At 40.8% G+C, this 14,743-nt stretch overlaps 1 protein-coding gene across 8 annotated transcripts in view; it reads left to right on the top strand.

The window, feature by feature from the left end:
• The window catches only part of dock3 (dedicator of cytokinesis 3), a 970,442-nt gene that overhangs the window by 654,479 nt on the left and 301,220 nt on the right, over window positions 1–14,743 (top strand). For all 8 annotated transcript variants that reach the window (XM_051921401.1, XM_051921404.1, XM_051921402.1 and 5 more), the window contains one exon: window positions 4,851–4,935. In XM_051921401.1, the coding sequence (XP_051777361.1) occupies window positions 4,851–4,935 (85 nt within the window). The remainder of the gene's footprint in view (window positions 1–4,850; window positions 4,936–14,743) is intronic.

Below are 14,743 nucleotides of genomic sequence, written 5' to 3' on the forward strand. Positions count from 1 at the left end.
TACAGATGCGACTCACCCCGAATACCTCACCAGCTCCCCACAGTGCCCGACACAGCCAATGGATTATATAAAAAAATGGCTATTCTTTCGCGGGTTTGCGGACCCACTACACCACATTGTCCCTCTTCCCAGTTCTTCTCCTCTCTTTCTCTCTCTTTTTCTTCACACTCCCCAAATATGGATGACTCTAAAATGGCTTTTTTCTAAGTGAGTCTGGCTTGTGATGGACAAGCTTTTTATTTAGGATACATCTGATACTTCTAGTGTAGTCTTTGAATGTGAGATTAGGTCAAGCCGATTCGCTCAATGTGTGAATGGCTACAGATGTTTTCTACAAGAGAGGAAGTGTTAGTGTTGCTACATACTTTAGTTTAAAGGTAAATGAATTACTGTATATACTCACGCATAAAGTGGGTCTTGAAACCCAAAAAATCGATCATAAACTCAGACCCCAACTTATATGCTCCTTCAAAAATACGACACTTAATTTTTTTATTTTACATCTTCTTCTTACTTCCTCCAATCTTGCACCAGTTTCTCAGACACATCGAATTTTGTTGCAGCAGCACAGTTATCAATTTCTTTCACTACTTCAACAATGTTTAATTTAAAACTAGCTTCATATTTTCTTCTGATCAAATGCTCCATCGTAGATAAAGGATGCTCTTACGATACAGGTGTATGAGGGAGTGAGATACAAAAAACACAAATCAGTACAAACGTCGTTTTGGAAATAGTTTGTGTATTACCGTGTGGTCACGTAGGCACAATACAAAAAAAAAAGGTTGTGTGCTCCGTGGTTACTCTCTCAGGTGGGTGTTAGGATATCAATCTCTTGGACCAATGGCGTGAGTTTTCCGCATTCAACTTATACGACCGACATTATGAAATAGCAGTAACGGCATACTGCATGATAACATGCAGTGAAAACACTTGACTTGAGCATCCCTAGTTTACATCCTCTTTCTCTGTACATTTACCATTCATTTGCTCAGAGGTTGATGCGCTTACTGCTTCCTGAGCAGCTCTTCTTTTACTCCACCCTAGCGGCCCGCTGCTTCTCTTCTTTCGTCGTCATCTTTTCGCGTTAAAACTAATTAAGTTAGTTATTGTGTTGCAATTAATTAGTACTTTTTCTTAATTTTTCACTTAAGCTGGCACTTAAGTGTTCAATCTGCCTCAGGAATGATTTAAGATATGAAGAGGTAGGGGAAGTGACGGTGAAGGTGCTAAGGAATGAGAATGATGCGCGTACGCATGCGCCACACAGCCGCCTTGTTGCGCTCTGCCGAGAGTTGATTCTACAATAAAATAAAATAAAAAGAATAATAAAAATCATCACCCCGAAAGCGAGTAGTAGACATCACGTAGTAGAAGTGTTCCAAATTTCAGGTCAATAGGTGAAACGGTTTGCGAGCTACAGGTGATTTAAAATCCTGGACAGACAAACGAACAGCCACGGTAGCGTATTACCGGTGTATAGAAAGACCAGAAATTATATGGTAAAATCAAGCATGACTTATCCGCGGGAGAACTTAAACAGGGAAAATCCCGCTTTTCAAATAAAGTAGACCTCTCCTCCTTGAATGGCACAGTGGACTCAAAGAAGCCACAAAAATCCACATGCAAGAAGTTTGATTTCCCCGGCGCAACCGTCCACCTCCTCACTGCGGCAACTGCTGCTTGGTTCCCCGAAATGACTTCCGTGGGCAGGTTTTTATTCACCTCTTGCACTTGCAATATGTGGGCTCCGCCAGGGGGTGCTGCATCAGCTGCTGAGCCCTTACTTGGAGCACTTCGGCCACACCCGGAAGTGCTGCAAGAACTAGGTCATCAAGCACCTGGAACCCCTCCTGGGTGCCTTATAAAAGATGCCAGCAGCCACTACTCTGGGAGACGGAGTTGGGTGGGAGAAGACGAAGCTTTCCAGGAAGAGTGGAGGAAGAGAAAGAGAAGAAGAAGAAATTTGTGTTGTGTTGTGCTGTGCTTGGGAACTCTGTTGTGCTTCTGGGAAACGTGGGAAAAAAGAAAAATAAATAAATGAAAAACTGTGTGTGTCTTGAACTTGTGTCATGCGTCTGTCTGTGTCGGGTTTGGGTGGTGGTGCGCCCTCTGCAGCCCACAACGTTCAATACGGCACGGTTTGAAACTGTTAGCCCTCCATGCCTTACCACCTGCAAGTCAGAAGGACAAAAAATAATTATTAACTTGTGGGGGATATTATAGGATCTCCCATAGACTATGCATTAATATATAGGCAAACATTTTAACATAACTAAGAAAATACTTCAGGGCAGTGTTACCAGCATCATAGGCACCCGGGCAAAGCAGTGCACTGGGACTCCTGTTTTGATAGCAAAACAGAAACCTACATAGGCATCAGAAACATTGTGAGCCCTTATGCTCCTGGGACCCCCAGTGAGTGGTCATTGGGTCCACATGTTAACAAATAGCTCTTACAACTTTGTTTTTTTGGAGAAATTTCCAAACTGGAAATTTCAGTTTCAGTAATTTGCTGAATTAAATGTGGTAGAATTCTTATTAGATGAAAAGATGTATTTTTTATGGGACATGTTTAAAATCCTGCTGTCCCATCCAGGATTGATTTCTGCCTGGGATTTGCCCTGCCTTGTAGACTAGGCAGATTTAATTATGGATGGAGAGCAGGAACATATTTAAATTTTAATCTCAAACTTCTTCTTCTTCTTCTTCTTCCTTTGGCTGCTCCCATTAGGGGTCTCCACAGCGGATCATCTTCTTCCATATCTTCCTGTCCTCCATATCCTGTTCTGTCACACCTATCACCTTCATGTCCTATCTCACCAAATCCATAAACCTTACCTTAGGCCTTCCTCTTTTCCTCTTGCCTAGCAGCGCTATCCTTTGCACCCTTCTCCCAATATGCCCAGCATCTCTCCTCTGCACATGTCCAAACCAACACAATTTCGCATCTCTGACTTTGTATCCCAACCGTCCAACTTGAGCTGACCCTCTAATGTCCTCATTTCTATTTCCTTATTTTCTGTCCATCCTCGTCACACCCAGTGCAAATCTTAGCATCTTTAACTCTGCCACCTCCAGCTCCGTCTCCAGCTTTCTGGTCAGTGCCACCGTCTCCAACCCATATAACATAGCTGGTCTCACTACCGTCCTGTACGACCTTCCCTGTCAATCTTCTGGTACCCGTCTGTCACAAATTACTCCTGACACTCTTCTCCACCCATTCCACCCTGCCTGCACTCTATTTTTCACTTCTCTTCCACAATCCCCATTACTCTGTACTGTTGATCCCAAGTATTTAAACTCATCCACCTTTGCCAACTCTACTCCCTGCATCCTCACCATTCCACTGGCCTCCCTCTCATTGACACTCATGTATTCTGTCTTGTTCCTACTGACCTTCATTACTCTCCTCTCTAGAGCATAACTCCACCTCTCCAGGGTCTCCTCAACCTGCTTCCTACTATCGCTACAGATCACAATGCCATCAGCAAACATCATAGTCCACGGGGACTCCTGTCTAATCTCATCTGTCAACCTGTCCTTCACCATTGCAAATAAGAAGGGGCTCAGCGCCGATCCCTGATGCAATCCCACCTCCTTGTTGAATTCATCCTCACCACTGTCACACTTCCCTCATACATATCCTGTACAACTCTTACGTACTTCTCTGCCACTCCCGACTTCCTCATACAATACCACAACTCCTCTTGAGTCACCCTGTCATATGCTTTCTCCAGGTTCACAAAGAAGCAATGCAACTCCTTCTGGCCTTCTCTATACTTCTCCATTAACACCCTTAGAGCAAACATCACATCTCTAGTGCCCTTTCCTGGCATGAAACCATCCTGCTGCTCACTAATCATCACCACTCTTCTTAACTGAGCTTCCATTACTCTTTCCTATAACTTCTTGCTGTGGCTCATCAGTTTTATCCCCCTGTAGTTACTACAGCTCTGCACATCCCATATATATTTTTTCGACATGAATTTTAATCTCAAACTAATGAAAACAAATAATTAAAGAAAACATATTTGTTTTGATTTGTTCATTTTGTTTTTTCTTGTACAGGACCCCAGGCGGCTGGCTGTAGTTTATTCGATTCTGTTTATTTTTTTATAGTGCTCTTCACTGAGTGCGCTGTGAAAAGTTCACATGTAGATGCAAATGTAAACTTTACAAATCACTAATTATATAATGAATATGCATGAAGATACAGATTTGTTTAAAACAACTGAACACAAAATAGTTTGAGACTAAGTAACATAAATTGAGCCCAGCAATAGCTTTCTATTGATTAATTGTTGAACTGTGGCCAACCCAGCCCATCCACACCAGATTTAAGGCAGAAGCCAATCCTGGATGGGGTGCCAATCGATTACAGGGCACACCAACCCACACTGGGTGAATTTAGAGATGGCAGTCAGCCTCAATCAAAGTACCTGGAGAAAACCATTTGAGAATGGGAGACTCTACTCAGGCCTTGAACAGACTGGGATTCATTTCAAAATGCATTATAATTATGTGTTTGTGAGTGATGAGATGCAAAAACATTAAAATTTACAAAGCCTTAAGCAAAATATCTTCCGTTCAGTAAAGCACTGACATGGTAATTGACTTTTACAGAAAATAAAATCTCCACTGTAAGGAGTGAGAAACTTCAGATGGCTAAATGCCAGCCGAGAGAAATAATACGCATAACAAAAGCCACATGCTACCTCTCAGTGAGCTCTGCAAACAGGTGGAAGAAATAAATTTATATCCTTCTGCCAAAAAGCACGCAGTGGTGTGACAGGTTATTTAAAGCTCCTCCTGTAACTCTGAACTCCCATCTTTATTCTGTCCAACAGGCACCTAGGCTTGGACCTGGTTCCCAGGAAAGAGTTTGAAATGGTGGATGCAGAGCAGATCAGTGTTTCTGACCTTTACAAAATGGTAAGTGGCCGTTGGCTGGGGCTGAACTGAACTTGAGGAGGTAAGGAAGACTAATTTAAATTTACAGATGATGGCACTGTTACTAGTTTACATTTCAGTCGTGGCCGACATGATAACAAAGCTCATGCTGATTTATATTTCATCATCATAGCTTGGGGGTCTTAGGGCAGGGCATTCCACTTGTTGAAGGTAATAGTGAGTTTACGACCAGATGACCAAACTGGAAGAGAAAGATGTATGAAATAAGTGAAGACTGAAATGGCTCAGTTTATGACTGATTCTTAAGGGCTGCTTAGCAACCACACCACTGCAGAGAATGACGGAGAAATAATATTAAAAAATCATTTCAAAAAGCTGCCTCTGCAGATGTGTTGAGAAAAGGCGGAGTAAGTAACACTCAGGGCTAGGGTTTCATAAAGACAGCAATAACTGCAGCTTATTCAACAAGATGGCTGGGGTAAGGGTGAGTAGTTTCAGAATTCCACCATTACCTCTTCTTTAAGATTAGAATGCTTGTTCATTATTATGGCAAACACTGCATTTTTAAACTAAGCAGCGTTCCCCCTTAAAAGCATCAAAAGGTGACCTCCTAAAGACCAGATCTAGAGTAGATAAAAAGCTTTAAATGCATGTAGGAAAACAGGGTAAGTGTGTCAACTAATACTACATGAGTCAAGAACCTGCCCTGAACAGCAGCTCGGGCTTTTATTAAACTAGGCAAATTAATTTCTTGCACATCAGAAAATTGATATGATATGATATGATATGATATGATATGATATGATATACTGTAATATGATATGATGAATGTGCCCACTCATAGTACATAAGTAAAAGTCTTCCCTGTAGGTTGGCACTGCTACAGATTCCATGCATTCATTATTTAGCAGCTTAATGATTACCATTAAATACATGAGATAGATAGATAGATAGATATGAAAGGCACTATATGATAGATAGATAGATAGATAGATATTTTATTCTTATGAAGCATGCTTCATTGAGTAAAAGTTCAGACTACTTGTACTGACTTATAAATAATATATAGTAAGAGTACATCTCCTTAAAACAATCATATACAGTACATTCTTAAGCACACATACTAATGTAACAAGTAAGTATATTAGATCAAATGTTCAGAAGTCTGATATGGAATTTAATTTAAAGTGACATGTTGGGGTGCCAAGTTTACTTTCAATTTAATGTTTTCTTATATAGCATTCATCCCAGAATAATCTAATAAAGATTAAACAGAACAAAAAAGTTGTTTAATCTTCCAATCCATAGAGGTTAAGAACCCAGTGATAGAATGATAGATAACAACAGCATTTATTTCTTTGGCATGTTTTCATATAAAGGATTTACCTCTTAATACTTAACAAGCTGTCAAAGAAACACTTAAAAGCAAATTAAAATTAAAGAATAATAATAATAAACAAATATACAGCAATAAATAATGCATATTTACATACGAAAAATATATAATTAAGAGACGTATAGTCATTAAATATAGATTTTTTTGCGTATTAAAAATGATGATAAGGTCAAGTGTAAAGAAAAAAAACTGAAAAACACTGATAACGTCACTTCTGGCCCAAACCCAATGACACCACTTCTGGTTCCAGTCCAACTGATGACGTCACTTCCTCTGCTCTCCCTTAAAGCCGCCATATTTGTGCTATCAAGTCAGTTCTGTTGTGGACTCCAGTCTGTACACATCTGTACATTGATAATATCCATTGTGCAACCAGGAATAATATACAAGTGGCTGCCCTAAACATTTCTGTGGCTATTTGTCATGCTTATGACATCCCCCACAAAATAGGAATACTGTCTTACAGTGAAATAGTCAGTCAGTCAGTCAGTCAGTCATTTTCCTACCCGCTATCCCAGCCAGCACAGGGCAAATGGCAGGAGCAAATCTTGGGCAGGGTGCCAGTCCACTTTAGGGCACACACACACACTCCCACACACCAAGCACACACTAAGGACAATTTAGGATTGCCAATGCACCTAGTTAATTGTTTTAATAGTTGTGCTACCCTCCCTAGATGGCTTGACATCTAAGTAATCAACTGACACCTCAGCATATTCAGTGTCAACATCTGCAGTGTGTCATCTATTGGAATGTATTTTGTAGTGCATGTAGTAATAAAATGCAATGTATTTTCATTCCAACAGATGGTGCATCACAAATATAGATAGATAGATAGATAGATAGATAGATAGATAGATAGATAGATAGATAGATAGATAGATAGATAGATAGATAGATAGATAGATAGATGCCCCGTAATGGACTGGCACATTCTCTAGGATTATTCCTGCCTAACATCCTATGTTTGCTGGAATAGGCTCCTGTTTCCCCACAACCTTCCCCTGGATAAGCAGATTAGGGAAATGGATGGATGGGCAGCTAGATAGACACATAAGCAAACAGCATCAGCATGGTGCTCCATGGGGTGCTACTGGAAGTCGTCTTCTATTAGTAGCTTTTCACAATGGGCAGCAGGTGATAGTCACACAGTGCCTGCTATGGACAATAAGGTCAATGTGGCATTTCTTTGTATCTATGTAGTTTTCAGAACGGTTTTTATATGCTGTGCAATGTGAGCTGGGATATTGTTGTCCCTTGTCTTTGTCATTTTCCTGATTTATTGCTAAAAATTCTAAATATTAATTGTATGGTTTTTTTTTTAAACTTATAATCAGTATGGGGCAGCATGGTGATGCAGTAATAGCACTGCTGCCTTGCAGTAAGGAAATGAGAGTTTGTGACCCAGACTCCCCTATGCATTGTGTTTGCATGTTCTCCCCATGGGGTCTGTCAGGGTGCTCAGTTCACTATGGCAAAACTGAACTGGGAGAGCTTTAGCTAATGAAGGCTATGACAATTTGCATTATATATACTGTATGTGTGTAATATACTGTACATTACTTTGCACCAGTCAAGATAATAATAGAATAGTCTTTCTTATACCCAATGTTTTGTAAAAATAGATAGGTACCAAAATATCTAGATAGATTTTCAAAACTTGTCAAAACATTTTATCATTGAATAATAACTTCTTATGTACTTATTATAGTGCCTTCAGAAAGTATTCAGAACCCTTCGCTTTTTCACATTTTGTTAAGTTGCAGCCTTATGCTAAATCATTTAAATTATGGTAATTTTTTCACTCACCAAACAATATTGCAGAATGACAAAGCAAAAACAGGATTTGAGAACTATTTGCAAATGCATTATAAAAAAAAATAAAACTAAGTGAAAAATCACATTGACACAAGTATTCAGACCCTTTGCTGTGACACGTGAACTCTGGCTCAGGTGCATCTCATTCAGATGCAATTTAAAAAAGTGTGTAAAAAGTGACAGGGTCTGAATACTTTCTGAATACATACTTCTATTACTGAAGAAGAGTATGATCTCATCATCTGAATGGGAAATGTACTGGAACATGGAGTGTCAGTTCCAAAGAAAAAAACACCAAACATGCCTCTTATACCATCTACTGCCTTCTAGCATCCTCAACTTTGTTTCAGCTGGAGCATATACTGTATATACAATATATATATATATATATATATATATATATATATATATATATATATATATATACATACAGTGCATCCGGAAAGTATTCACAGCGCGTCACTTTTTCCACATTTTGTTATGTTACAGCCTTATTCCAAAATGGATTAAATTCATTTTTTTTCCTCAGAATTCTACACACAACACCCCATAATGACAACGTGAAAAAAATGTACTTGAGGTTTTTGCAAATTTATTAAAAATAAAAAAGCTGAGAAATCCCATGTCCATAAGTATTCACTGCCTTTGCTCAATACTTTGTCGATGCACCTTTGGCAGCAATTACAGCCTCAAGTCTTGTTGAATATGATGCCACAAGCTTGGCACACCTATCCTTGGCCAGTTTCGCCCATTCCTCTTTGCAGCACCTCTCAAGCTCCATCAGGTTGGATGGGAAGCGTCGGTGCACAGCCATTTTAAGATCTCTCCAGAGATGTTCAATCGGATTCAAGTCTGGGCTCTGGCTGGGCCACTCAAGGACATTCACAGAGTTGTCCTGAAGCCACTCCTTTGATATCTTGGCTGTGTGCTTAGGGTCGTTGTCCTGCTGAAAGATGAACCATCGCCCCAGTCTGAGGTCAAGAGTGTTCTGGAGCAGGTTTTCATCCAGGATGTCTCTGCAGTCATCTTTCCCTTTATCCTGACTAGTCTCCCAGTCCCTGCTGCTGAAAAACATCCCCACAGCATGATGCTGCCACCACCATGCTTCACTGTAGGGATGGTATTAGCCTGGTGATGAGCGGTGCCTGGTTTCCTCCAAACGTGACGCCTGGCATTCACACCAAAGAGTTCAATCTTTGTCTCATCAGACCAGAGTATTTTCTTTCTCATGGTCTGAGAGTCCTTCAGGTGCCTTTTGGCAAACTCCAGGCTGGCTGCCATGTGCCTTTTACTAAGGAGTGGCTTCCGTCTGGCCACTCTACCATACAGGCCTGATTGGTGGATTGCTGCAGAGATGGTTGTCCTTCTGGAAGGTTCTCCTCTCTCCACAGAGGACCTCTGGAGCTCTGACAGAGTGACCATCGGGTTCTTGGTCACCTCCCTGACTAAGGCCCTTCTCCCTTGATCGCTCAGTTTAGATGGCCGGCCAGCTGTATGAAGAGTCCTGGTGGTTTCGAACTTCTTCCACTTACGGAAGATGGAGGCCACTGTGCTCATTGGGACCTTCAAAGCAGCAGAAATTTTTCTGTAATCTTCCCCAGATTTGTGCCTCGAGACAATCCTGTTTCGGAGGTCTACAGACAATTCCTTTGACTTCATGCTTGGTTTGTGCTCTGACATAAACTGTCAACTGTGGGACCTTATATAGACAGGTGTGTGCCTTTCCAAATCATGTCCAGTCAACTGAATTGACCACAGGTGGACTCCAATGAAGCTGCAGAAACATCTCAAGGATGATCAGGGGAAACAGGATGCACCTGAGCTCAATTTTGAGCTTCATGGCAAAGGCTGTGAATACTTATGTACATGTGCTTTCCCAATTTTTTTATTTGTAATAAATTTGCAAAAATCTCAAGTAAACTTTTTTCACGTTGTCATTATGGGGTGTTGTGTGTAGAATTCTGAGGAAAAAAATGAATTTAATCCATTTTGGAATAAGGCTGTAACATAACAAAATGTGGAGAAAGTGATGTGCTGTGAATACTTTCCAGATGCACTGTATATATATATATATATATATATATATATATATATATATATATATATATATATATATATATATATATATATATAAAAAGAGAGAGAGAGAGACCCAAACCCCCAACACAGTCAGAAGACCACAGTTTCATGGGTTTTTATTTAGAGACTGTACCTTTACCCCAACCCAGTGGGTGAAAGTTTTCATTCTAACCCTTTTCTTAATTAGTGCTCTGTTTTTGCTGCTAATTAACTTCTTTTGAATGAATTTTAAGTGACTTGTTTTTTAAGGTTTGTTCCCCTGAATTTCTTCATCATTCCTCTGAATTGCTTCATTTCTTTCCTTAAATGGCACCCAAACAGAAATGAAATGTGAAGTGAGGGAGCCAACAGAAGACCACCTAAGTCAGGGCCTGAAACTCCAACCAATTTCACTCCAAGCAGTTGCTTAATAAGGCACCAAGTTGTTCAATAAACCTTTTTATTTAATCCCATGGCTTGTTACTGCTCTCATTGTGCAATAGGCATACATTTCTGAAATAGCTGATTTTCTCTTTTCTAAGAGCACTGTTTAAATGTTTTGTGGACCTGAGCAGATCAACATTCCTGAGACCTTCATCTTTCTTTATTTTCAGATATTGTATGTTGGACACAGTTTGCTGGTCATGTTTTGGTTCATTTTATATCTCATTACTGTTTGGCGGCTAATTAAGGAAAAATAAACGATTAAGAGATTTGAGTCTTCAAGAGCAACTCAATTGAAATTAATTCAAAAGAAGTTAATTAGCAGCAAAAACAGGTCACTAATAATAAAAGGGTTAGAATGAGAACCTGCAGCCACTGTGGCCCTCCAGGACCAGAGTGGGGGACCCCTGCTTTTCAGGCTTCTTCATTTCAATAACATATCATACTTCCTGTTCTTCCAGTCCTCTCAGGTGAGCATTGTCTTACTCCTCTCCCAATCCTGTCTCGCCTGAATGAGGTCAAGTGGCTTCTTTTATGCAAGACCTGAAGGTAACTTCCAGTGTCACATGATTACACCCAGGAAGCACCTCCAGGTCAAATGGAACTTCCTTTTAGTATAGCAGACCTCTCAACACAGCTTTCTTTGGCAGCACCCAAGTACCCCAACAGGGCCTGTCCATTAGGTCTCCAACTCCCAAGACACCTAGCAGGTGTACAAATGGGAGCTCCACCAGAGGGATGCTGCCACATGGCATAGTGGGGAATTATATGACCCCAAGAGACCGTCTTTCTCTGTCCTTCCATTATATTTTGCCGGTCAGGAAGGATACCAGGAACCCATCCATTCAAGACACCTTTCCATCCAGAACCTTCTCTTATGACTCTCCGATCTAAGTAAGGGACCACGCTCCTTACCAGTTGGGATGCCAGTCTTTCCACCTTGGCACTTACAATATATATATTGAACAGTGATTATTGTTGATATTTTGAATTACAAATCTAAGGTGAAGTAGAAAGTGTTAGGTTATCATATTACAGCTCCCTAATGTCCCCATTTTGGGGATTTATATGGTGTTATCAAGCAATTACTCTCCTTGTCACTCAGGCTTTCTCACTTCCTCTTGCGCTGACAATCTCACTTGATAAGTAAAGATCTTTTTAAATGTTTTGATCAAGTCAAGCAGTATTCCAAATACTTCATTATGGTGTTAATTAAATTGCCAAGTGTAATGATTAATCAAACAAATAGAAAGGAAAGCAGCTGACCTTATGGTGTCATGGTAGGATGGAGCCAGGAATGCAGCTGGATGATGTTGCCTTAAGCTGTTTAAGCAGTCACCATATGCTCTACAAAATGTCAGGAAAACACGGCCATTCCTTTAGCTGTGTTTCTGTTCTGCCATGCTGCCCTCTACTGGCAAACTCTAGCTTAACGAAGCACTTTAGTACACCCTTTGTTCTCCAGGAAAACTGAGCCATCATTTTTTTTCTTATTTTCATTTTACAAAGCAATTGAACTCAGTTGTTCAAGTGGATCAATTTATGAGTTCTTACCACCAATTGTTCACCTATTAATCTGTTATTTCACATGTTACGTTATTTTTATCATTATTCTTTAATTTTTAGCCTATGCTTATTTATTTTAGCCTGAGATCAGGGTTCAGGTTTGTACATACAGTATATACAGTGTAGGGCCATTAAGCCACGGTGACTGGGGTCCAAACTGCTTAACCGCAGCTTAGGTGGTCCGCGGCTTAAATATTTTTTGATAATGCATAAATTACAATAAATAATGAAAAAATAAATGTTTTTTGATCACAATCCTTTCTCACGTGTAGCGCCGTAGTCTCACAATCTAGATAGATAGATAGATAGATAGATAGATAGATAGATAGATAGATAGATAGATAGATAGATAGATAGATAGATAGATAGATAGATAGATAGATACTTTATTAATCCCAATGGGAAATTCACATTCTTCAGCAGCAGCATACTGATACAATAAACAATATTAAATTAAAGAATGATAATAATACAGGTGAAAATACAGACAATAACTTTGTATAATGTTAAATATTAACGTTTACCCCCCCGGGTGGAATTAAAGAGTCGCATAGTTTGGGGGAGGAACGATCTCCTCAATCTGTCAGTGGAGCAGGACAGTGACAGCAGTCTGTCGCTGAAGCTGCTCTTCTGTCTGGAGATGATACTATTAAGTGGATGCAGTGGATTCTCCATAATTGATAGGAGCCTGCTGAGCGCCCTTCGCTCTGCCACAGATGTTAAACTGTCCAGCTCCATGCCAACAATAGAGCCTGCCTTCCTCACCAGTTTGTCCAGGCGTGAGGCGTCTTTCCTCTTAATGCTGCCTCCCCAGCACACCACCGCGTAGAAGAGGGCGCTCGCCACAACTGTCTGATAGAACATCTGCAGCATCTTATTGCAGATGTTGAAGGACGCCAGCCTTCTAAGGTAGTATAACCGGCTCTGTCCTTTCTTGCACAGCGCATCAGTATTGGCAGTCCAGTCTAATTTATCATCCAGCTGCACTCCCAGGTATTTATAGGTCTGCACCATCTGCACACAGTCACCTTTGATGATCACTGGGTCTATGAGGGGTCTGGGCCTCCTAAAATCCACCACCAGCTCCTTGGTTTTGCTGGTGTTCAGTTGTAGGTGGTTTGAGTCGCACCATTTAACAAAGTCATTGATTAGGTCCCTATACTCCTCCTCCAGCCTATTCCTGATGCAGCCCACGATAGCAGTGTCATCAGCGAACTTTTGCACATGGCAGGTCTCCGAGTTGTATTGGAAGTCCGATGTATATAGGCTGAACAGGACCGGAGAAAGTACAGTCCCTTGTGGCGCTCCTGTGTTGCTGACCACAATGTCAGACGTGCAGTTCCCAAGACGCACATACTGAGGTCTGTCTTTAAGATAGTCCACGATCCATGCCACTAGGTATGAATCTAATCCCATCTCTGTTAGCTTGTCCCTAAGGAGCAGAGTTTGGATTGTGTTGAAGGCGCTAGAGAAGTCTAGAAACATAATTCTTACAGCACCACTGCCTCTCTCCAAGTGAGAGAGGGATCGGTGTAGCATGTAGATGATGGCATCCTCCGCTCCCACCTTCTCCTGATATGCAAACTGCAGAGGGTCAAGGGCGTGTTGAACCTGTGGCCTAAGGTGGTGAAGCAGCAGCCTCTCCATGGTCTTCATCACATGTGATGTCAGAGCAACAGGCCGAAAGTCATTCAGCTCACTAGGACGTGATACCTTTGGGACTGGGGTGATGCAAGATGTTTTCCAAAGCCTCGGGACTCTCCCCTGTTCCAGGCTCAGGTTGAAGATGCACTGTAGAGGACCCCCCAGCTCCGATGCACAGACCTTCAGCAGTCGTGGCGATACTCCATCTGGACCCGCTGCTTTGCTGGCACGAAGTCTCCTCAGCTCTCTGCTCACTTGCGCTGTTGTAATTATGGGTGGGGATGTCTTTCCTATGCTGGTATCAGCAGAAGGATGTGTGGAGGGTGCAATACTCCGAGGTGAGAGTGAGAGTGGGTTAGGGTGGTCAAACCTGTTAAAGAAGTTAAATAAAATTAAATGCATATTTCGATGACATCCAGCTTTTGCTGAACATCATATGAAGCGTGTTTACGTTTATTACTCATGGCGTAAAAATTTTTAAAGCAAATATGATGTGCTCGCTATAGATTCAGAAACTGAAGTGATTTACGTTGGGTTTGTGACTCATATTTATACAATTTCAAGTTTTATCAGATTATCGAATAAAAAATAATACTTTAAATACGAGTCGATTTTTTGCGGATTTACCGCGGATTAACTTTGTAGCATTGTAAGGTGTGAATCGGTTACAATGGCGGCCTATATAACGCTGACACTCAGCGTGGATAAAACAGATTAATATTCAAATTTCATTGTAAGTTATTTTATTGTTTATTGATAAGTAAAAGACTAATCTTCTATAAATACCTCTTTGAAGTTATAAGCCAGCATTTAAATATTTAATCCGCGATAGTGCATAGCATGTCAATCACGGACATTCGAAATGCCAAAATGACAGCTGTCAACACCTGTCTCGAGTGTTTG

This window comes from Erpetoichthys calabaricus, chromosome 18 (assembly GCF_900747795.2).
Source record: "Erpetoichthys calabaricus chromosome 18, fErpCal1.3, whole genome shotgun sequence".
Lineage (NCBI taxonomy): Eukaryota > Metazoa > Chordata > Cladistia > Polypteriformes > Polypteridae > Erpetoichthys > Erpetoichthys calabaricus.